Genomic DNA, 24,008 nt, shown 5'->3' on the forward strand with positions numbered 1-24,008 from the left:
CAGCCAACCCTGGAGCGACATCAGATTGGTCGGTTGCGATGTCTGGATTAGGACCAACCAGGAAGCTCCCGTGCCCTAGCGGCGAGGCGGGCATGTCGCCCTCGACTTCGACTCCTCGCCCCCTAGCAGCGGGCGTATCAGAAGCTGGCAAAGCGGGATTACGGTATTAGCTGCCTCCATCTCGCGCAGGTCAGTCGTGTCCATCACCTCTTCATCTGCCTTTTCCCGTCTTAGCAGGTCGGAAAAATACAGTGGAGACTTGTAGTCCTTTGCGGGGTGCAGTCGCTCTTTCTTCTTCTGCCTCTTCTAAACTGGCACTGCTAGCACTGGCACTGACCCACACACACGAACGCCACTGAGATTTGAGCCGCTCTTTACTGCGAAGGGAAATACCCCCGGGAGCCAGCCAGTACGGCCGACCAGTCAAGCTTGAAGCCCATTCCAATGAAACTGCACAACCGGACGGACAGGACTAGCCCGGCTAGCGGCGACTAGGAAAGCTTATGGCAGTTCAGCAGGCGCATTGAGCATTGCGCGACCCCCAATGCATTCTTCTCTCGTGGCTTGGATGCATCTTCCCCAGCTTCCCATCTTGAGATTACGGCTGCCACAAGGACCGGATGGAGTCAGGCAGCCCGGAGACGGGATATTGGCTCTTGATGCGAACCCTCATACGGCACACGGGACTTGCCAGGTTCCCTGGCCAGAGGCACACCGACAGGACGGACTCGGGAGGCAGAGCACCGGTGATCGGCCCTAGCCAGTCACCACGAGGCGATACCATGATTCTCACCAGCCCCCGAGAGTCCGCCCGGTTAGGTCGGATCAATACCACTTGTGCATGCAGCAGATGCGCCCAGAAGCCTCCTTCCTCCTCCCTCCTTACCCGCTTTCAGATGCTCCTACATACAGCCATATCAGAAACACATGTTGGACAAGAGGTAGTCGGTCGTAGACTGCAACACTAGACCGGCTCCTTTCTCTGGGCCTCGTGCTACTGCATGGGATCCCGAAGCGAACGAACACTCGCGTGTCGCTCATTACAGCATGACTCTTGCGACCTTCCATTATCGGACTGGGTCATTGTTCTCATGTCTCAACTAGTCGGTCCGGAGGGCCCCATTCAAATCTTGGCACGCCGTTTTCTTGCCGGGACAACCCTGGTTGCCCAGTCGTCAACGGCCATTTCAACGCTTTCTAGGTCCTGTCAATGTCAGCAGCCGAGGCTTATTGCCGCATATGGCAGGCTTGGTGATCGGCGTTTGGAACCGGGGGCTAGCTGCCATTGGTGATTAGCCTGACTCGATTCCTATTTCCTGCCCAGCACCCGTGAGTTTTGCGAAGAAATTCCGGGCCGCCCTGGCAAGCTGGAAGCGCGAATGTGGCATCTAGAACCCTGGACGTGGTGCCAGACATGGTGCGCACCAGCCGCATGGCCTCGATCCCGCGGCTTACCAATGAGATGAACCCAGCTTATCTTTGCGGGTGGGTAGCTTTACCAGAGAACCGGAAATGAGGCGACTTGATCGACTCATCGGAGAACGCGATGCCCTTATATCGGCGGCAAACCTATCTTTTATCAGCTGTCAAACTTGCTACGTAGGGATGCTGGGATGCTGGCTGGGATGCCTTCCGGGCCTGCAAACACGGGGTACCTGCAGAAGCGAAGCGGTTTTGCCGCGCGCCGCTGACGTTTGTGGGCGTAGCCCCATGGCACGTTGCATTCACAATTCAGCCGTCAAATGAGTCGCGATTGCAGTTGCTCGATAGTGACTGGTCTATGACTCGAGAAGTCGGCAATCCCTTTGTTGCGGGAGGCAAATTGCAAGTTCAGGCGTGCTTGTCAATGCCGAGTTCTCTCAAGCTTCTGCCCAGCAACTGAAGATATTGCCAACCCGGACCAAGCTTTTCTGCCCAGCTCCATGGATGTGCACCAAGCAACTGTCAACCAGCACCAGACGCAACCTAATCGCCCTGAAGTCTTGTCCCGTCTTGTCGCGCTAAACTCGGAGCATTCTAGACAAAGAGCCTCATCCTCATGGGCGATTACTAACACAAGGTTGGACCAAACGAACCTTTGCTGCCCACGACTTTTTCGACGTCTTTCGGGATTACTCTGCGCCTGCTGCATCAACTTTCAAGGCCATCACGACATCCGGGGTTGGCCTTGTCGCAATCCGGGTCAATTGCGCTATCAGCAAACGATTGAGTAATGGAAATACCCTGATTACACCCAAAGGTCGCGTGTTATGCCAAGGTTATTCTATGGGGCCCTCGTTATGATGATGCTGATGAATGGTTGACCTGCACAGTCCCATCCTCTATTGTTCCGAATGGTGAGCTGAGTGTCATCCAAACCTCACAGACACACGATACGGGGGATGGAGGGAGGAGGGGCTCCGGGCAGATTGCCGGAAACCTAGACACTCACCAGTCGCGGCTAATACGTGCCTAAAAAGAGGTAGTGCTGAATGATGGCGTGTAAGTGCTGGAACCTTCAATGGCTGCATGTTGAGCCGACGGGCCAGACAGACGGTGCAATGCGGCTACCTATGGAGTGCGGCCGCGTTCCGTTTTCCTCCATCTGCTTTGCTACTGCCACTGCCCAACTTGCTCCGTCCGGCAGAAACAGCACCCTGCCACCACCACACAACGCATAGATTTCCAGAATCCAGAACACTAGGCCAACTGCCCAAGTGTAGCGGGACCCCTCCAACGAGGCTAGCAGCGCATAGTGCAGCGAATGCACCCTCAGCGGCAGGCGGTCAACGGCGCATCCCGAGTGATGGCCGATCACTCTATGGTGATACGTTTTTTTTTCCGTCTCGCATCCCAAGGTACGGTACTTTCTCTTTTCAGGTGAGTGCGGCTCTCCCATTCTGGAGCCACGCTAGTATACCTGAGCAAGGACCCCTGCATGTCGTCATTTCACGTGATGCTGACCTTTTTTGGCACAGCTTGCTTGCTGTAAGTCGGTCTTCTTCGGCCGAGTTCTCCTGTGACGGGTCGGCGACGAAGATACTGTAGATAGCTGAGATCCACGTTGGTAACGTGGCTGGTTGGGGAAACAAATAGCCGGCCATAGCTCGTGATTTGTCTACATTGACTAAGTGGCTAAAGATGTGGATGGCCTCACATCATCCATTTTGCATAGCCGTTCGGCATGAATGCGCATCTAATGAAGTGAAATTCGATGATATTCACCCGTAGTAGGACCCTGTGTGTCGGGGCACCCCCGCAACGCATAACGCCGTTACCTGTCAACATGCCAATATCAACGCATCAACAAGAAGAGTAGTCTTTCGGCACTTGATGGTTTCACGTACGTGGAGCAGCCCTGAAACCATGGCTTGCTTCTTATCATCCCATGACATAAGGGAGAAAAAAATCCATGAAGAGTACGGGGACATGGAGCAAGAGCCAATACGCATTCGCAAGGACAATATCATCAATTTTCTCTGGGGGGAAACTAGCTAGCTCTCATCAACCTCGATCCGAAACTACTACGAAGGCCGCCACCGCGACTTCAGTGCCCCCCCCGCCTTTCAACAACACAACACAAGTTTACCGCAGAGAGAAATTGGGATATGTCCACCTCAAATTCCAGGATGCCAGCAGCTTGATCTAGTACCAAAGCCTTCATTAGATCCGGATCGTGGGAGTCCGTGGTCCAGCTGTACCGCCAGATGTTTGTGTTGGTGTGTGCGAACCTCACCACCAATAGACGCCGAGCAACCTCTCCTTTTCGTCTTCTTTCCCCTCTCTTCTTGTTTGCTGCTACTATGATAGTTCGTCCTTGTGTCGGCGCAAAAAACGGCGCGCGTACTCGTACAGGTATCGCTTCTCCGCGAATGCCACGCAAAAATACAACAACCAAAACGCTAGAATGGTATACCCTCCAGGAACCCCCAAATCTGGGAATCACATTCTTTTCATAAACGAACCCCAAGACTCTTGAACGCCCCAAGGACTAAGAAAAGAAAGACACTGCCTCTTGTTGCAATTACGCAACGATTAGGTTGGTCTGTAAAATCGAAAGCGTGGGTATCAAATTTGGCGAAACCTGGAACCTTTGGACGTCGCAATGTCCAGAAATAACACTATGGTGTGAGGCATTTGGCCGGCCGTCGCATGTCCGTTCACTTACCAACCTAGGACAATCGAGCCGATATCAACCTGTTTTCGTTAGTGTCAAAGGCAAGACCGTGCATACTTTTCGACAAAGTATAGCAACAGTCGAGACCGCTGGGAAATGATATCAGTCTCGAGAATTCCCCAATAGCTGTGGGGATGGTCGTAATTAGAAGGGTGAGTGTGAGGATCAGTACTACGCGAAAAGAAGCGGGAAATAGGGGGGATTCGCAGATGATCAAGACAGACGAGGTTTAGCACCTGCACAAGGTTAGCCATGCATTCTTGTGGTTAACATAAGGAGTAGGGGAAGCTTACTAGGAGGCGCCTCGTCATCTGCGGCGTTGGAAGCAGATCGTGTGCGCTTCCCCGTAGTCGGCGACACTTGTGCCGACAGATTGGAAGGTGTGGTGTTGGCCGCTTCGCCCGCGTCCTCATCCTCTGATTCCCAAGTGATTTCATCGTCGACAGCGGTTTGCGACTTCGTCGGTGCTGTGTTTTCCTGGGAGGTAACTTCATCCTGTGCGATACTGTTTGCAGCATCCTGATCATCACCACCTTCATCGTCAGAGTAGTCGATCTCATCTTGATCATCTCCGTTCAAGGTAGCTGTTACACTGGTGTTATGCGAAGACGCATCTGACCCGTGTCCATTTTGGGCAAGCGGTTCATCGCCAGTGCTAATCGGGTGATCCTGGGTTTCGTTGGAGCTTGGTTGATCTTGAGAGCGTTTTGAATTAGCGTCCGACGTTTTGGTAAATGAGACTGTGTGCTGGTAAACTTTGCTTTGAGATGCATGACCAGGCGCACTTGGTGTGCCGTGAAAACAAGATTGGTCAACTGCCGGGCTCGAAAGACCGGGTTGATGGTCATCGCCACCATCCGAAAGATCAAAAAGGAAACAGTCATCGCATAAGCACTCGCTGAAATTTCCCGTGCAAGACACGGTGGGAGAACTTGAGGAAAAGGGGGTATTACCCTGCTTTGTTGGGCCGAGATCCAGTTCGCCGTTGCCGTTCAGGAGATCGTCGTCTGCGTTGCCCACTTCCGCTTCATCTACGTTGGCCGCTTCTGTTTCATCCACGTTGGCCACTTCGGTTTCGTCCACGTTGGCCACTTCTGTCTCGTCCTTTCCAGGCGACTTTGCTGTGTCACCGGCCTGGCCATTTACCTCCTGGGTATCTGAATGTTGGCCTTGCTCGTCGTCCTCTGTATACTCAAGAACTTGCTGCTCTTCTGGTGGATTATCGTTATCCGCTTCCGCGTCGACTTCATCGTGATACTCATCGTTCTCAGGCTCGGGGGTCATCGCGAGGGCTTCGTCCTCTTCGTACTCCTCAAAATCTTCATCGAAGTCATCATTGAGCTGGGGCGAATCACGGTAAAGAGCCACATCACTCAGACCTCGACCGGAGTTGGCTTGGTCCACAAGTGCGGCGAGTCGCTGACTGCAATTGGGCCGCACCTGCAGAACGATATGGATATCAGGCTTGAAGTCTGCATCGTCATTGCGTGCAAGGTTGTCGTGCAAAACTAGCATCTCACCGAAGGTATATCTTTCGATAAAATCACGGGTTGTAGTCTGTCACGAGTTAGTATCAAGACTCCAGCAATCGAGCAAGCGAAACATACCTCTGCAAACTCAACACCCAAGCCATCGATGCTCATTACAAGCTCATCTAAGGGCGAGAGTTCCTGGGCTATAACCTCGCGAATACTCGAGAGAAAGTCAACCAGTGGCAAGTCTAACGTGGATCGGTCGCTCAGGAAGTAGCGATTCGGATCGTCCTCCGTGGACTTAGCAAAGAGCTGATAATCCGAGTCTCCATATTGGACAACAATGTCATAACGAGCGGCAATGGCTGACGGATCCTCAGTAGCAGTGATTTGCGGATGCGGCAATGGCCCAACAGTCTTGCTCTCTCCCGCATTATCGTCTTCCGCACTGGCGGAATTCGCGATGGGAGATGAACTCTGCGCGACAGATTCAGCCTCATGGTTTTGGGAAGATAGCGGCTGCTCGGCTTGGCTGGCGGTCTCGTGAGAGTCAACGCCTGCCTGAACCTCATCAGAAACGCCAAGATTTTCTGCAGCCCACTCATCCGTGGCCTGCGCATTCTCTACATAATCCCCTGTATCGGGTTCACCTGATTCGAGATGATGCAGATCCGCCGGCGGTTCTGGGCCTTCGCCGGTGGCGTCGGCACCAACAACCTCGGATGCAGTCGTTTCTTCCGCTTCTTGCTCTGGATTATCTTCACCAAATTCTTTGGTAAGTTCCTCGAATCCCTCATTGTACTCTTCGGGATATTCTTCGAGATGCTCTCCATTGTGGTCCTCTTGATGGACACCTTGGTACTCATCGTGACGTGCCTCTTGATACTCCTCGTGGGGCTCCTCGTGGGGCTCATTTTGATGGTCCACATGGGACTCGTATCGATGCTCCTCTTGCGCACCGGTCTGGTGAGTTTCCTGCTCCTGCGGAGCGGTACTGCTAACCTCTATGGTGGCATGGTTATTCGACGTTGCAGGGCTTAGATTGCCCTTTGATGCCTCTGTATGGCCAGCGTTGCTAGTGATAGTCTCAATAGCAATCGAGGGATCCTGCTGTGCCTCCGATGTGGAAGATGTTTGTGCAGCAGCTGAGGGCAAATCTGCGACGTTCGAGGATTGGCCTTCAAGCCAGACCTCGCTACTGATCTCTGTGGCATCTTGGACTTCGACGTCATTAGCGTCTGGGACTATAGCAAAATCGACCTCATCAACGGAAGCCTGCGCATCCCCAACCTCCTGCACCATGGCTACCGATTCTGGCTGCCACGAGTTGTCGTCGGTGCCGCCGATTTCAATGTCAGGATCATTGGCTGGGTCGGCCGCGTCGTTGTAATCGATCTCGTCAGCATCGACCATTCCGTACGAAGCATCATCTCCCTCTGCCATCTGTTCGTCTCCCACTTCAGGGCTGTGTTGGACATCGGCAATTTGATCGTAGTCGCCAAGCATCATGTCATCATCCATTTGTCCAGAGGTGTAGTTGAGATCTATATCGATATCTTCAACTTGATCGAGGTGGCTACTGCCAGCAACGATTTCCATCTCCTCGCCGGTCATTGTGGTGAGATTTATCAACACTACTCAGGTGTCGACTGTAGTTACAGGTGGTAGTAATGATGTCGCGAAGAAGAAGTCCACGTCGGTAGATTGCGGGGCGGTTGCCTGGGAAAAATAACCGTGGGAAGCCTCCCACGAAGCCGGAAAACGAACAAAGAAGTCTTTGATCCAGCTGAGGTCTAGCACGGTTGCTTGCAATGAAAGACTCCGAGACTCTCTGAACCAAATGTGTATGTTACTGTAAACTCTTGCCAAATCATTTGTCACTGAAACAATTGCTGGTTTGCGGTTGATTGTGGACAGAAACACCAGCAATTTATTGGTTGCAAGCGGTCCTGGCTTATTGTTGGGGTGTCGGTCGAAACAAATCGATTTAAAGCTTGCTGTACTCGGGGAACAGAGCTTTGCAACTCTGTAGAAAGCCAGGTGATCGGGGCCGCAACTTCTAACAATTTGACGACGGTCGTCACAAGAAGGAATCCCCGAATGGCCCTGCAGCAACTTCACCCGTAAAGTGATGGAAGTTGGGCTGGGAAACGCTGCGCTGGTACGTGGTTGAAAGCGTCAACCTCAGTTCAGACAATGGCCGGTCTTTCGGTTCGGACAAGAGGGTTGCGATTGCGATCTGTACAGGCTCCAGTTGATTGTGAAGAGCTTGTTTTTAATCTGGGATGAACAACAATCAACAGATAGGTAGGAGGAATGAAGAGAGTGTGGCGATGGTCGGGGGCCTTCAATTGTGAGCGACGGATGGATTGTTGGATTACTAACTGTTTTAGGTTTCCCAGTTGACACCAACATCCGCGCTTTGCAAAGCCAGCATTCCAATTAACGCGTGGGCGGCAGGTGGGTGACCTTTACGTGAGGTCATACTGTATTCCAGCGTGCAGCAGTAGTGCTGTGGCTGATGACCCAGTGAATTTAGGTGCTGCATCCAGCACCTACACTACGTGCATTCACTTGCTCGAATTCGCTCTCTTGTCAACACAGCTTCAATTTTGCTATTTAGTTACACATGCATTTAATGTCTTGTACCGAAATGATATTTACGTGTCAAACTGCATGTATGAACATGTTTACAATACCCTGCAGGCCACCTATGCGCCTGTTGGTTTACTTCTGGTAGGCCATTGAATGTGCTCGTACTGCGAATTTAGAGTCAATCCAAGCGCGGCCACCTAGATACATGTATGTATTCGCACTGTACATCAGCCACGCCACTCCTCAGCTGCTACCTGAGCCGGTACCTAGATCCAAGGAGATTCGGCTGTGGCTCAGTCACTCACGGGCCACATCCCACATCTAATCCCTGAATTGGCTCCATGGCTCTTGGGGACAGCTTGTATCAATCGTGCACCTGGGATTCACGATTGATTACGACCTAAGCCTAGCGACAACAAATCCAACCATTGTACAGCCGCTGTTGGCGCAACTCCCTTTCGCATAGTCGTATCTATCGCCTTGTTCCACTGAGCACACGTACATACAAGATGGTAGGCGACATGTCGAGAGTGTACCTGGCTATTGCCAAACTGCTTACACGCCGCCCTTTAGGTTGTCCTCGCCGCATCCATCTGCACCCGAGGGGGTAAGGCTGTCCTCTCCAGACAGTTCCGCGAAATGCCCCGATCGCGAATCGAGGCTCTTCTTGCGTCCTTCCCCAAGCTGGCCGATTCGAGCACCCAGCATACCACCGTGGAGCAGGACAATGTCCGCTTCGTCTACCAGCCCCTGGATGAGCTGTACATGGTTCTCATCACCAACCGCCAATCCAACATCCTGCAGGACATCGACTCGCTTCATCTCTTCGCCCAGGTGGTTACCAGCACATGCAAGAGCCTGGATGAGCGCGAAATCCTCCGAAATGCCTACGAACTGCTCAGTGCTTTCGACGAGTTGGTCACCCTGGGCTACCGGGAGAACTTGACCATCAGCCAGATCAAGACTTTCCTCGAGATGGAGTCCCACGAAGAGCGCATCCAGGAGATCATTGCCAGGGTATGTCTAAGAATAGCAGGGCTATTGGAAGGGATGCTAACGGCAAATACAGAACAAGGAATTGGAAGCTACGGAGGAGCGCAAGCGCAAGGCGAAGCAGCTCGAGATGCAGCGCAAGGATGCCGCACGAAGTGGCCGCGCCGGTGTCCCGCGAACTCCTGTTTACCCTACGTACACGCCGCCTGCCCGCCCCTCGCAAGACACATACGATAGCTACGAAGCCGAGAAGAAAAAGACCGCCCACAAGCCCACTTTGATGAAGGGCAAGGGAATGCAATTGGGCAAGAAGTCCAAGACCACCGACATGTTCGAGCGTGTGCGGGGCGATATGGGCTCGGAAGTGGACGATTCACCCCTGGTCCCTGTTGCTGCGCCGACACCTGCCGCCGAGCCCGCCGCCCAACGAATGTCTTCTACCCTCGACCGGGACGCCATCCACATTACCATCAACGAGTCCATATCGGCGAAGCTGTCAAGGGAGGGCGCTGTGAACTCGCTCGCTGTCAGCGGAGATCTGACGTTGCGAATCTCTGACCCGAGCCTGACCAAGGTCAAACTTGACCTTTCAGCGAACGCCTCCCACGGCGCGCAGTTCCGTACCCACCCTAATGTCGACAAGGGTGCTTTCAACAGCTCCAAGGTCATCCAGATGAGCAACATTGCGCGCGGCTTCCCCGTCAACAACGCTGTCGGTGTGCTGAGGTGGAGAGCTACCCCGAAGGCAGACGATGACAGTGCTGTGCCGATTCAGTTCACTGTCTGGGTCAACAAGGGTTCCGATGGCAACTACGGCCTGACCGTGGAGTACGAGCTGACGGGAGGAGAGGAGCTGAAGGATGTCAGCGTAGTGATCCCCTATGCCACCAGCGAGCCTTCAGTTTCTAGTTTCGATGCAACCTACGAGGTGTCGGGAGACAGCTTAGAATGGTCGGTTGGCACAGTGACGGCGGATGAGCCGAGCGGCTCGTTTGAGTTTGAGGCCCAGGCGGACGACGAGAACGAGTTCTTCCCGATGCAAGTGCGGTTCTCTAAGACAACACCATATGTCGACGTTGACGTAAGTACCCGGCTTCTTCCACTCTCTTTTATTGAAGGACTACTAACAGGTATTTTAACTAGGTCTCGTCGGTATCGCTGGTTGAAATGAACGAAGAGGTTACCTTCTCCAAGGACATCAAGTCCACGGCAGACTCTTACCTGGTCGAGTAAGGAGACCTGGAAAGGGGACGACGGAGTTTAGTACTTAGGTTTCACAGCGAAAAGTAAAGTGGTTAGGGGGCTATGGAGGCTAGCAAACAAGTCTATAGAGCATCGCGCCTTTGATGCAAAAACGCAATAGTTGATCTTACGCGATTTACTCGTATTATGCCCAAAGCAAACGCTACGAAATGAGTACAGAAGATGTCCGAACTGTGCCTCAGGTGACTACTGGATGCATTGCCCAAAATGATAGACCAAAACAATTGTAGTATGTATATCTGTTCGCATAATTACAGGAAGTCAATGAAATATTCTGTTGATCTGCGGGCAAGCAAGGCAAGGAACTCTAGCTGCTGTGTGGAATTTGAAGCGAGTGTCGGAACTAACAAGCAACACTGTGGTTCCAAAAGGGCAAGAACACCTCCCACCTCCCAAAAGAATCGCGTCGAGGCGCGTTAAGTGATTTCTTTCGCTCCCTCTCAATACTTTTCAGCACCATGTTCTAGAGCAATTATCAAGGCCGAGCCACCCATCACCCGCTTGAGCATGAAAAGACCCCGCGATACGGCGGTTTGAATCAAGCTCCAATCATGGCCGAGCCCATCCAGCTGGGGCTCACGAGCCACACTGTGCTGGACCCCAAGATACGCGATGGCATGCTCACCTACAATCCCACCATCGAGCTCTTCGCCGGCGCGGCGGGTTCCAAAACGCTGCAGATCTGGCGGTCGAATGGCCAGCTCGTCGTGAAGAGCAGCCAGCGCGGCGAGAAAGAGTCGGTGCAGGCCTTGCGCTGGAAACCCAATGGTAAGTAAAGCTTTGACTCAACAACCCTCCGTGTGTTTCGTCGCATGTCGTCCCGTCCCTCCATGTTAATCAACTACTAAGTACATTGCTAGGCCAGTTTCTTGCTGTCGGATGGAGCGATGGCTGTGTCAGGCTCTTGGGTCTGGAGAACAATAAGGCCATCCACCAGATCCCTGTGTGCGAGACTGGCAGCAGCCGGGCCATCACCTATATCGGCTGGGCGCAGAATCGCACCGGTAGGCGGGCATCGCCCCAGCCTACGGAATCGGTGACTGCCGCCTTGCAGGTCTTGTCACTCGGCGGTACTGACGATAGCGACCGCAAGGATGTCATGGACTTGCCGCGGGAGCTAACGTTCCTCGAAATCGAGACGGCGCTTCCAAAGATCAGTCCTCTGCCCGCATCGGGTGGCTCTGGGTAAGCCAGGTCTATTCACCAGGCACATGCGATGAGAACTAATTAAAGGTGTATAGCGATGACATGTATGTTTTCACCACCAGAGCTTCTCTGGAGTTCCTGTTCCGCCCCCTCTCGTCAGGGAGCAGTGACGAGGTCGACGTTATGATTGTCGGAACCACTGACGGACACGTTCACCTGAGCATATACGACTCTTTCGTCATCGGAACGTTCCACTTCAAGATACCAGGCCCGTCTGGTGATGATGGCGCCCTGAAGCTGTCCGCACACGCCTCCCACCCGGACCTCTCGACGCACTCACTCGTGTTCCAGTCAGCAACAGGCGGCGGGCCCAATGTTCTATATGTAGTCCCCTGGGACTTGACATTTATATATTCCTCCCCTGAAAACCTCTCCTTGCTGGCCTTCAAAACAACAACTCTACAAAAGCTACTCAGATATGTCAAGCAGGTCCAGATGCGCATGCTATATGAGTGGCAAGCCACCGAGAATTGCCAAGCAAATTTCTGAACAGTATCAACGAAACACTCAAAGAGGCCGGAAATTATGGGGATATGGATATCGGACAGGCCATGTACCACTCGGTCGTGACAGGACACACCTTCCCGGAAGTGAAGGAATGGCTAGTTGACCAGCTAGCGGAACGCGTAAGACTTCACCCCCTGCTTCGCATTGACTTGTCGCTGTGCTTACATGCAACAGGGTCACAAAAGGTGGGATAAGGCGGTTGTTTCCGGACTAGAAGGACTCCGGAGCCTTGTCCATGAGAACTTTCTGCCGTCGCTAGAACGGGTTGCCCTCATATTAAGCCGTTTGCTGGGCATCGCGCGATTCCACGACTCCAAGGACGACATCGGTTTCACTGCGGCACAGGTCACCAAGGTTATGGATATTGTGTCGTGCCTGATGCTTGTAGGAAACAAGATCCTCTTATTGGCGATGGAAGAGCTGGAACTCTTCCATTCCTTCTCTACGTGGCTCCGGTTCGAGATCGACCGGCTGGCTTCATCGACTATATCCGAGGAGCTGTCCGAAAAGGAAGCGACCATGGAGCACGGCAAGATATTGACGTACATCCAACAGTATATGAAGGCCAGCCCTCTGAGAGCGTATCTGAGTAGCGTCTCACCGAAAGATTCGGGGACGGACCGCCAACAAGCTGAGGATGGTTCGTCCGTGCTGGAGATGCTCGACAAGCAGATCAGATCCCAAGAGCTTGGCCAACCTGAAGGCGGGGTTCTCCCCCAGGTCGAGTTCCTCGTAGATTACTTGGTGGACAAAGCGAGCGCGGTGTTTAATGGTATTGCCGAGGCTGAGAGACGCAGCGTACGTTTCGGCCAGCCCACGAGGATTGAGCTGGACAACGGCGTGTCGAAGCTCGATGTCAGCATGTCCATCACTGAGCACGAGGTAAGTGTGTTCCTCTTCTTGCCTGCACAATGCCGCCTTCTCTTCTCCATTCACTAACTCTATTCAAGAACACCATCAACAGCTCGACTTTCACCGCTGTTTTGCAGGATGGACAGCCCGGCAACGGTAAGACCCCTCCGCGGTATTATCTGGATTACCCCACTCACTAACTTTGACCAATAGTCCATATATACCGGACCGAGGTCAGTGTTGTGAATGGAATCAGCGGAGCCACCAGAACATCATTCTCGTGCTTGTCGCTTGGAGAAGCGACGATTATTGACATCAAGTTCCTCCACGGGGACTCCCTGCTTGCGCTGATATCCGTCAATGGTGAGTAACACCTTTACTATCCCGAAAACCATTACTGACGCAAATCTCGAAAGATGAAATGAGAATCATTCGGATTCCTCATCAGTCTGCCGACCTTGGGTATGGCGACTACGTTGCGGGGCAACCGACCGTCCCTCATGTACTCAGCACCGAGCAAGTGACCAGCGTATTCCCGAATATGATCGTCCCGGCCGATGAAGGGTGGGAGCCTGTCCAGATGGAAATCAGAGGCGCAAGCAAGCAGAGAGGCCATCTGCCGGCACGGGTGTGCCTCCTAGGTGAAGAGATGCAGCATTATCGTGTCTTTGGTCTGCCTGAGAAGTTTGTGTAGGTAGATGGCAACAATAAACCGCCCGTTGGAGCAATGAAGGGGGCTGGTGGACTGGAGTGCGGGAGATGGGATCTGCCTGTCTGCTGTACATCCCTTGCCGGTTCCAGCTAACCTAGTGTGTTGTGGGATTAAGTCACTGGAGGGAGTCCCAGTTTACCCCGGACCATTTTTTGGTACAGTAGGCTTTCCCCCGCATACTACCTTAGCAGCTTAGTTCCCCTAAGCCGAAGCCTGTCCGGACTCAGGTCCCGCCCCCCAATGACATAGCGAATTCTTGGGGTGACACTCTCCGACCGTTTCTCCCCAATTGCCGAGTGATGCCTTTTTAGCAACGGCTTAACTTCCCCTTTTTACCTGAACTATTCATCAAGTGCTGTCAATGTATTTACCATAGTATCTGCCCGTGTCGTTCTATGATTGTAAACGAATATCCCGTCGAGACGTGTCTGATACGGTTGCTACCTGGACTGATATACAACAGCACAGTGGTCGCACAGTAACCACCCTCGGAGAATCCCCGCCTCCAAAGCCGAAGTGAGAAAAAGGCCGAGGTCATCACCATGTCCGGAGCAACTTCGCGCCTCAAGAATCTCCTCGGGCAGTTGGGAGGTTCCCAGAAACCGCCAACACCACCGGCATCTCCAGCCCCAGCTGCTGTTGATACTACTATTGACAATGGGCACACTCACAACCACCACCTCCACCAGCTCACGCCCACCTTCTTCCTGGAGCGCGCGGCCTCCATCGAGCCCGACGCGACGGCCATCTACCACGTCACCGCCAACAACCGGGTCCTGCGCCGCTCCTACATGGAGTTCGCCGACCGCGCCCGGGGCCTGGCCTACTACCTGCAGAAGCGCGGCCACCAGCGCGTCGGCGTCCTCGCGACCAACACCCCGGCCTTCCTGGAGAGCATCTACGGCATCGCGGCGGCGGGCGGCGTCATCGTTCCCGTTAACTACCGGCTGAAGCCCGCGGACATCACGTACATCTTCGACTTTGCTGAGGTCGACGCTATCATCGTGGATCAGGAGTACGTCGCGCTGCTCGACGAGTTCCGGGCGGGGCACGCGGACGTCCCGCTGATTGTGGATGCGGACACGGACGCGATGGAGGGGGAGCTTGGCGGGGAGTTCGATGAGGCCGTCCTCGAGGGGCTGAAGCATGATGTCGCGACGGGGGGCAAGGGGTGGGCGGGGCTGTATTCGCAGCGGTGCGCGGGCGGGGATGAGGATGCGACGATTGCGATCCCGTTCACGTCGGGGACGACGTCGAGGCCGAAGGGGGTCGTGATGACGCATCGGGGTGCGTATCTCGCCAGTTTGGCGAATATTATCGAGTCCGGACTCAATTATAACGGGACGGGGCGGTGCCGGTATCTTTGGACTCTTCCCATGTAAGTTGGCTTTTGGCCGATTCACCAGGGCACGGAAGAAAAGAAGATGGATATGCTGACGCAGACATAGGTTCCATGCCATGGGTTGGACGTTCCCGTAAGTTTGCTCATCCTTTTTCCGAGCGAAACTTGAGAGACGACAGCATACTAACACGGCTCTTACTAGTTGGTCGGTGACTGCCGTGAGAGGAACTCACTACTGCCTGCGCAAGATCGACTACCCCCTGATTTGGAGACTCCTGAAAGAGGAGAAGATCACGCACTTCAACGCCGCCCCGACCGTCAACACGCTCCTGTGCGCATCCCCGGAAGCCGAGAAGCTGCCCGAGCCGGTGAAAGTGACGGTGGCCGCCAGCCCGCCGACGGCGCACCTGTTCGAGCAGATGACCGACCTCAACCTGCAGCCCGTGCACGTGTACGGCATGACCGAGACCTACGGGCCCATCACCAAGGGCTACCCGATGCCCGCGTGGGACGCGCTGCCGCTGCCCGAGAAGTACGCCAAGATGGCGCGGCAGGGCCACGGGTTCGTCACGAGCCTGCCCATCCGCGTCGTCAAGACGGACCAGCCCGACGAGAATGTGCTGGTCGATGTGGCCAAGGACGGGAAGGAGATTGGCGAGATTGTGTTTTTCGGCAATATCTGCGCAAAGGGGTATTACAAGGACCCCGAGGCTACGCGGAAGCTGTTCCTGGGAGGGGGGCTGCACTCGGGCGACCTCGCGGTCTGGCATCCGGATGGGAGCGCGCAGATCCAGGATCGGGCTAAGGATATCATCATTAGTGGTACGTCCCCACCACAGCCCCTAAACCAACATTCGTAGTCGTAGGCATACTAACATCGTAACTAGGCGGCGAGAACATCTCCTCCGTAGCCCTGGAGAGCATGCTGGTCCAGCACCCGGACGTGCTCGAGGCCGGCGTCGTGGCGGTGCCGGACTCGCACTGGGGCGAGCGGCCCAAGGCCTACATTACGGTGAAGGAGAACCGGCAGTTGGAGGGGCAGGACCTCATCGACTGGGCCAAGAGCCAGAGCGCTATCAGCAAGTTCATGGTGCCCCGCGAGGTCGAGGTCGTCAAGGAGCTGCCTAAGACGAGTACGGGGAAGATTCAGAAGAATGTGTTGAGGGAGTGGTCGAAGAAGGGACAGCATCGGACGTAAAGAGAGAGAGAGAGAGTCGGCATAGAGACGGCGCCACTGGTTTCTGTGTTGGGCTTTTGATGTATGCTGAGTTATAGCGAGTTGTAGAATGATGCCGCCATGTCGAATTGATGACCCATTTCCACCACATAAACAAAATAAAGCCGTCCCAAAGGACAACACTACCATGTATGGAAAGGGGAAAAGCTCTACTCTTGACACGGAACTAGGTACCATCGAGTTGAGACCCTATCTCCCTTCTGGTCGCCAAACGAAGCAGAAAGGTGTCGGGTTAATGAGTCTCCGCGGATCCTCTCGCAGCACCCATGGCTTACTTGCTTCTCAAGCTACTGCGATGAAATCCATCAAGTGTGCCACAATGGGGCCAGGTCTATATATATATATTGAAGTATACGTCTGGACTGTTTCCTCCATTGTCTTGACTTAATGTCTATCCCCGGACAAGACTGGACTGAAAGCCAGACTCTCCTGGCATTGGCTCACCTGAACACTTGCCATGTTCGGAGATTGGTTCGGCATGAGCACCTTCAGCACAAGGGATTGCAGCCGTTGTTGCGCTTTTATGACAAGGATATCCCGTACATGGACTCCTATCCCATTGAGAGCTACCCGGCCGGCCCATCACGCCGGGCCCGCATTCACCAGCAGCCCCAAGGTTGACTGACGGGTACCAGCCAGTGGCTCCGTGGATATCACCGAACCTCCCCACGCCGGCCGCCGATCTTGAAACGAGAAGTCGTATACATACATATCGGTACATAGCAGTTACAGAGGCCACCATCAACGAGACTAATTACTGGCATTGGAACTGGGGACTGGAAAAGGGGGGGAGGGGAGCCTGAACTTGGGACCCTACACCGATCGTCACAGCCAGCGTCCTTTGTCGATCCCCTTTTGGGATTTGGGGCTTACAGTCAGCATATGCGACATTCCCATGACGTCGGTCCCTTCCTGTGCGTGCCCAGACGCTCCCTGTCCCACCTAAATCGTGCACTGCATGCAGCTCGATGCCCGGTACGCGGCCCGGCGCATGGCTTGACACAGGCGTGGCCCCTCCCGTGACCCCGCCGGATCTGCTGCGACAAGAAGCTGAAATGGCTACGTGTTCCGGCATGGCCCCTGGGGAGCATGCCGCGGGGTTCTCGCAGAGTACGACACCACGAGGTGGATTCATGTTCCAGAGTCTACGGGAGAGCTCGCCGACGGGTCCAGACTGCTCCAATGGGTCCTATCTCTACATTGAGCGCATCTGGCGCATCTTCGGTGGCCTAACGCAGAGAGGATGGAGTGAGGGTCCTTTCCCAGGGTTATTGTTATATGGCACGAATGATGACCGATGACTAGGGAAAAGATGGCCAGGCTTGGCTGCCAAGGTGGACGGATGAGGTAAGATGACATTCCCTCTGTCTGTATTTCTATTTCTTCTTGGAGTCTAGTAGCAAGTAGTAGTAGAGTCGAATTGATTATAATCCCGCTTTTTGTCTATTATACCATAATATATGATCGGCAACCCGCTTGTCTCGCAAGACACAAGCGGTCGCGATCGGTCGTCTGTCTGTCTCTCTATCTTCGTCGTTGAACAGCACGTCGGCGCTGCTTTAGCATATGCGTAAAGAGATACGGTCCAGCTGCCGGGGCAAAATACGTCAGTCAGTCAGCTTATCATACCAGTCAGGAGTAGGGATATGCGGTGTGGGGGAATGGATGGTTTCGCGTGCAAACGATTTCCGGATCCGGAAATGCTAAGCACAGATAGACAAGGACAAGAAAAGGGGGAGCCGCGGCACTTATGTGTGTATGCCATTTATGCCATGGAAATCAAACTTACCAGGCAGATAGGTCAGCAACCCCAGGAACAGATACCCCCGATAGACGGGCCCGACGTCCGCGGCCCCCTGCGCGAGGGCGAGGTAGACCAGCCAGGCCTCGCTGACGAGGCCGGCAGGGTACAGCACCAGGAACGCGTTGTAGCGCAGCCACTTGATCCAGCCAAAGGGCTCGCCCCGGAGCAGCTGCCCGACGAAGAAGGCATACCGAATCATCTCCGAGCCGCCCCAGGCCAGGACGCACCCCAGGAAACCCGCCTGGCCCCCTGCCTTATCGTCGTCGGCGCCCAGGAACAGGTCGGGGAACCGCGCCATGACGGTCCATACCTAGAGAAGATCGCAGAGCCGTTAGAATTAAGTGAGACTTTTAGAGTTTCTTGGGTGTTCTTGGGTCGTGCCCTAGTGGTTAGGTGTAGAGCCAGCGAAACATGAATACATAATAAAATATACAGATTATCAAGTCTGTCCCGAGGTAGGACAGGCCTAGGCCTAAGACATGTATGCACGCACGCCGGCAAAGACATAGGGATATGCACCAGATAGAAACAAGAAGGAAAAAAGAACAGAAGAGATCAATAACTCACCACCAGATTCTTCCCCCCAATCTGCAGCGCCGTCGTCGCCGCCGACGCGCCCACAAGCCCCAGCGCCGCGTGTGCGACCTCGAGGAACGCGAGCGTCTGTGTGAATGCCAAAAGGGGGAACGGCAGCTGCCGGTACAGGGTCCCGGCCGCCGGCTCGTCGTACTCGTCCGTGTCGGGGCCGAGCGCCAGGAACGAGACGGTGCGGAGCGTGACGAGGGTCCACAGCAGGAACGAGACGGCGTTGTAGGTGATGAGGTAGATCCATTTTTTCGTCGTCGCGTTGATGAGTGCCATGCTTTCTTTCTTTCTTTTTCTTTTTCTTTTTCTTTTCCTTCTGGCTAGTCCCGGCCGATTGGTCGGGCGGACTGCGGCAACGAAAGCGAAAATCGAATGGATGACCGAGTCGGGGGTTGCGTGCGCTGTTACTCTCTTGGGCTTATCTTGCCGCTTGATTGCTTCCCGTTTCTGGCCGTTGATAGGTTAGATAGCTCTTGAAAGCTCCAAATCCAGCCAGCTGCAGCTTTCAGCCAGCAGGGCGAAATGCGGGCGCGGCACGCGGCAGCAGTCTCCTTATCTTCCCGTCCGTCCTCAGCCCCAGGGCGGCGCGCACGGCACAGCTGCAACACGCCAGAGATGTAACTAGGTATGTATTGTAAGTGCGAACCGTGGTAGCACACAGTGTAGTAGTGGTGGCAGGCAATAAGTAGTAGCGTGCCGCCCCCAAGGAAAGCAAGCCAAGGCAATAGATAAGAAACAATGCGCGCAGCGGCAGTACCTGGTCGGTACGTAACTAGTATTTTGCGGGGGAAGGCAAGATAGAGGGGGAAGGGGGGTGTTTGGGGTTTTGGTTCCCGTAGATTAGGTGCGGAGTTTGGTCGGTAGTGGATGGACGGTATATCCGATAGTGATCGATCCCGATAGGTAGTAGTATAGATAGTGGTAGATGGATGGAGCAGATAGGAGGAATATGCGTATCAAGCCAGCCAGCCAACCCCCAAGCACAAGGCGGTGGAGTGAACGGCTGTGTCTGGCTCTGCTCTGCCTGTCCGCCTGTCCGCCTGTTCTGTTTTCTGAGTTTCGGCGGTGCAGACCCTGTCCGTCAGGTGATCCAAGAAAAGGACTTGCTTCGACTCCTCCAGGAATAGGGAAACGTTAATGTAAGCAGTATGTAGCCAAAGAAGGGCCCGTCCTTGCAGGTACGGTAAGTAGTATCGGCAAGAGAGACCCTGGACTGACACGGGCACTGACTTGCGTATGCACTTAAAACCAAGGCCGTGGTTGCGTCACGGATCGACTTTCTCCAGGATTTCGATATATTTGGATTTGTAGAAATGCCCACATGGGGGTTTTTGGGCCAACTTTCCAGGCAGCCAAAGCCAAGCCTTCAAATCTCAAACACACGAGAAATGGAGAAAAAGCGGTCAAGTCAGGCAAATTGCCCGACTACTTGCTTTCGTCGCAGACAGGCCAAAATGTCAAAGGGGGAAACACGGATGGATTGGATCCCTGAGCATCCCCACAAGATGGCAATCTTCATGTCCATGAACCACATGCCGCCATGGGCCCCATGCTGACCTTCGCGGAGGGATAAGGGTCGCCGGTGATGCCAACAACGACCGGTTCACGGGAAATGCGGGATTATCGGCACGTACAACGATCTGGTAGCTGCAGTTTAGCAATGGACAAAAAAGTCTTCGATCCATTCCCCTTGAATTGGTGATTGGTGCACGAAAACTGAAGACACTCACATCTCGTCGGCTTCTTCTTCCACGGGATCAATGCGCCGTTCATCCTATCCTTGGCCAGCTGGTACGGATTCCTCACCGGGAAACCGGCGCATAAACCCTCACAGAGAGATAGAGTTCCACGGAAAGTTCGAAGCAAAATGCGAGTAAAGAGGTCACCGAGAAGGCCCCGTAGAGTTGGCACAATAAGTGTTGTTGTTTTTTTGATATAAAATTCAGGCTAACAATAAATAATTCCATTGCTGCATCAAGCCTCTTTTTGAAGAGAGCGCAAACAGGGTATCTTCGATCCAAAAACGCCATCGTCACGCATTTCTCACGTTCACTTGTAAATTCGATTTTAAACCTTGCTGGGCTCCCTGGGGTTGCGTCGGAGTCCGAACATTTGCAGCACCTCGGTCCAGAATCCCACGGGAGCGTCGGTGAAGGACGCCTCGTAAATGTCAATGAGGGGCCGGTCCCAGACCAGGTCGGCCTCCATGGGCTTGATGAACTTGGTGCGCTTGATGAGCTTCCAGAAGCAGAACATGACAGGCGCCAGGATCACCATGGTGTAGTTTAAGAAGAAGTCCCGCGTGTTCCAGGGCGAAAGGCTGGTGTAACCGTAGCAAAGGAGCACACATGTCTCAAAGGCGAGAGCAATGTATGCGCCGTAAGGCTGGAACCAGCCAGTGTACGGGAGAGACTGGCGGTCCACACCTTGAGCCATGCAAGCACGGTAGAAGAAGATGTAGGTGACACACATCACGATGAAGTTGATGAGACCACCAGCAGTGATCAGGGTTACCAGCCATGTCAGGACCTTGCTGCTACCGCTGCCAAGAGACAGGAACGACAGAATGGGGAAGCACATGGTAACAGCGAAGCACCAGATCGGGACGCCGTTCTTGAGAGTCTTTTGGAGCACCTTGGGTGCGCGACCCTCAAGCGCAAGACCGTAGAGACTGCGTGTGGCGGCATACTATTGGGAAGTCAGCAAACTAACAACCGAGCACATGGGGGTAAAATTAACTTACTGTGTAAGTGTTGCCGGCAGAGAAAATGCTGGTAAGCATCAGGGCGTTGACAACGTCGGGGAGAATACCGATTCCGAGGTTGTTCATGGCGATGACATAGGGCGAGGCAGCAGCAGTGCCGGAGCCGCTTCCGCTGCCGTCGTAGAGATCTGCGAGGGCCTTGGCGTTGTAGGGAACAACAATGCCGACGCAGAGAGCTCCCATGATGAAGAAAAGACCAAAGCGGTAGTAGACGGTCTTGAAAGCGGTCTTGATGTAGACACTCGGTCGCTTGGCCTCGGCAGAAACCATAGAGATGTATTCGGGTCCGACGATGGTGAATGAGGCGCTCCAAAGAGCAGCCAGGAAGCCTTCCCAGCGACCTGTGTTGCCGGTAGAACGGTACTCTTTGAATGGGCCGGGGTCGCTCCACTGTGATAGAGGGGTCAGCAGTGTTCAGCAAATTACCACCCGGGGAAATGATAATTACTTACGTGACGGAATCCATAGGCGTCGTGTTTCGGGTTGCCACCGCACATGGTGACGAGGGTGAAGCAGAAGAGCATGATGATGAGAATGAGTTTGCCTCCGGAGAGCCAGAACTCAGCCTCGCCATAGACTCGAACGGCGACCATGTTGAGAATACTGGAGATGCCGTGTTAGTAACTCGGTGCGCCGGAGGGGCGGAACTAGTGACCGGTGGAGACTTACGCATAAAGCACGATACAAGCACAGCAAACGGCGACGGTAGGGATATCGTCTCGCCAGAAGGACAGCACAATGTTCAGGGCAGTGATCTCAAAGGGAATCAGGAGGGCCTCGTAGAGGAAGAAGTTCCAGCCGGCCATGAAGCCGAAGGCCTCGTCGACCCACTTGCCGGCCATTCGAATGAAGCCTCCGCTGACGGGCATGTAGGTGGACATCTCGGCCGTGCAGTTGTTGACGAGGCCGAGCATGCAGCTGTAGAGCAGGTAGGCGAGGAAGAGACTGGCCGGACCGCCCTGGTAGAGACCTTTACCAATGCTGACAAAGAGGGCAGTGCCGATAGAGCCACCAACGGCGATCAATTGGATTTGACGGTTGTTGAGCCGGCGAGCCAGGCCATCGGAGTTCTCGACGACATGGCCGGTAGCAACGTCGTCGGAGTTCCGTATGCTGCCGACCTCCTTGGATTCGGACTTGTGAGGAGAGGGAGCCATCCTTAGAACATGTACCGAGTCGAGGGAGAGACAGTTGGTAGTCGAGATGGGATGGGTGAGAAGAGTGAAAGAGGAAAGGTTTCAAGACGGGGAAACCGACACGGGGATGGACGGCGTACTTATGCAGAATCGGAAATTCCAAGATTCACCTACGTATGCTCCCTAGCCTGCTTTTGCCCGAGCAAGAAGAGGAAGAAAGAGGACCGGACGGCACCACTCTGGGACTCTGGTGTCTGGGATAGCGACTCTCTGCAATGCGCACCGCAACCGCAGGCCTCTGGGTCTTGTCGATTATCTGCGTTACGTCCCTCTTCTCGCCCTCAGGCGTCGCGCGGGCGAGGGGATTGGTCAATGAAGGCAAGAGTGGATAGACAGGGGACACGGCAGGAAGTCGCAGGGATGGTGGGCGTTGTATTTTCCTCTGGCAGCTAGTATCCGTTGCCATGGGGGGTCCAGGGGGGGTACCGCTGCATGTAGATAGAATGTACGGTACATACGTGCAGTAGGCCGTAGCCAGAGAAGAGGGTACTGCCGAGGGGGGTCCGACTGGGACCACTGACCATAATGGGAGCGCACAACCTATCAGAGCAGGCCAGCAGCCGTGCCTATGATCAGATTGCTACGAGAGGCTGATCAGAAGCTGACTGCGCTTGTCGCGTTATCTGGTGTGGGTGGGAAGAAAAACCACACCCCTCGACCCTCGAAGGAGCCTAGCGAGCGAACATGGGCAGTCATTTTTCGACACCCATGTCATGTTAACTGATAAAAAAAATATATCCCATTTTACTTTGCCCAGCAGAACGCGACCCTGGTCGGATCCTGGCCTACCCCACGCTGGAACGTGCAGCTACTGGAAGATGCCCTGTTGTAGTAAGCGTGGCTGGCCGTGGCCCATGTCTCCCCGTTCCCAGTGTTCCAATTGTTTTAGTCTGGGTTGCTTTTGTACCAGGGGCCAGTTCCTGCAGTGGTCACTGTGTGGTGCAGCCGATAGATCCTCATCGTACGTACGTATCAAAGCGTACATAGATAGGGCGTAGTGGTGGTACATAGCAGCTTGAGCGGGCAGGCCAAAATAAAGTGGAAGAGGCTACAGGTACAGGGCTAACTAATGTGCGTTCGGCCGCGGGCAACGAACGAAGGAAGAATGGCAGTCGGTATCAACCTTATGCGACAGAGGCAGCCCAGGCAGCCCAGGCAGGCGGCAGGCCAGCCAGCCTCAGACTCCCTAGTGACGCCAACATGCCTAACCTTCTAGCTGACAGTTGCTGCTGGCATTTACAGCCATCAGACTAAGGCCTAATTGACGGATTCTGCTAGACTCCCTAGTCCCTAGAAGCTGCACCGTCGCCGATTCCTGTATTCT

At 54.2% G+C, this 24,008-nt stretch overlaps 6 protein-coding genes across 6 annotated transcripts; 3 read left to right on the plus strand and 3 right to left on the minus strand.

Moving 5' to 3' along the window:
- Window positions 1–4,369: 4,369 nt before the first annotated feature.
- Window positions 4,370–7,242, minus strand: PG986_014971 (uncharacterized protein; the record flags this gene model as incomplete). The annotated part of the gene is made up of 3 exons (XM_066851193.1): window positions 4,370–4,392; window positions 4,450–5,713; window positions 5,764–7,242. 3 exons carry the CDS (start codon window positions 7,240–7,242, stop codon window positions 4,370–4,372), a joined length of 2,766 nt encoding a protein of 921 aa, XP_066693431.1.
- A 1,490-nt stretch (window positions 7,243–8,732) lies between these two features.
- On the plus strand, window positions 8,733–10,449 carry PG986_014972 (adaptor complexes medium subunit family protein; the record flags this gene model as incomplete). Its single annotated transcript, XM_066851194.1, has 4 exons — window positions 8,733–8,735; window positions 8,797–9,240; window positions 9,293–10,297; window positions 10,360–10,449. The coding sequence occupies 4 exons, from the start codon at window positions 8,733–8,735 to the stop codon at window positions 10,447–10,449; spliced, it is 1,542 nt and encodes a 513-aa protein (XP_066693432.1).
- A 581-nt stretch (window positions 10,450–11,030) lies between these two features.
- Window positions 11,031–13,738, plus strand: PG986_014973 (anaphase-promoting complex component Cut20/Apc4; the record flags this gene model as incomplete). The annotated part of the gene is made up of 8 exons (XM_066851195.1): window positions 11,031–11,247; window positions 11,340–11,664; window positions 11,721–11,975; window positions 12,179–12,311; window positions 12,367–13,074; window positions 13,143–13,200; window positions 13,258–13,407; window positions 13,461–13,738. The coding sequence occupies 8 exons, from the start codon at window positions 11,031–11,033 to the stop codon at window positions 13,736–13,738; spliced, it is 2,124 nt and encodes a 707-aa protein (XP_066693433.1).
- A 560-nt stretch (window positions 13,739–14,298) lies between these two features.
- PG986_014974 (uncharacterized protein) lies at window positions 14,299–16,296 on the plus strand (the record flags this gene model as incomplete). Its single annotated transcript, XM_066851196.1, has 4 exons — window positions 14,299–15,134; window positions 15,205–15,231; window positions 15,301–15,920; window positions 15,986–16,296. 4 exons carry the CDS (start codon window positions 14,299–14,301, stop codon window positions 16,294–16,296), a joined length of 1,794 nt encoding a protein of 597 aa, XP_066693434.1.
- Window positions 16,297–17,859: 1,563 nt separating this feature from the next.
- PG986_014975 (enoyl-CoA hydratase PHS1) lies at window positions 17,860–19,000 on the minus strand (the record flags this gene model as incomplete). Its single annotated transcript, XM_066851197.1, has 3 exons — window positions 17,860–17,924; window positions 18,125–18,449; window positions 18,707–19,000. The coding sequence occupies 3 exons, from the start codon at window positions 18,998–19,000 to the stop codon at window positions 17,860–17,862; spliced, it is 684 nt and encodes a 227-aa protein (XP_066693435.1).
- A 1,791-nt stretch (window positions 19,001–20,791) lies between these two features.
- On the minus strand, window positions 20,792–22,645 carry PG986_014976 (amino acid permease/ SLC12A domain-containing protein; the record flags this gene model as incomplete). The annotated part of the gene is made up of 4 exons (XM_066851198.1): window positions 20,792–21,412; window positions 21,468–21,878; window positions 21,941–22,091; window positions 22,158–22,645. 4 exons carry the CDS (start codon window positions 22,643–22,645, stop codon window positions 20,792–20,794), a joined length of 1,671 nt encoding a protein of 556 aa, XP_066693436.1.
- Between the last annotated feature and the right edge of the window lie 1,363 nt (window positions 22,646–24,008).

This window comes from Apiospora aurea (genome assembly GCF_038362705.1).
Source record: "Apiospora aurea strain CBS 24483 chromosome Unknown utg000010l_segment0_segment0, whole genome shotgun sequence".
Classification (NCBI taxonomy): domain Eukaryota; kingdom Fungi; phylum Ascomycota; class Sordariomycetes; order Amphisphaeriales; family Apiosporaceae; genus Apiospora; species Apiospora aurea.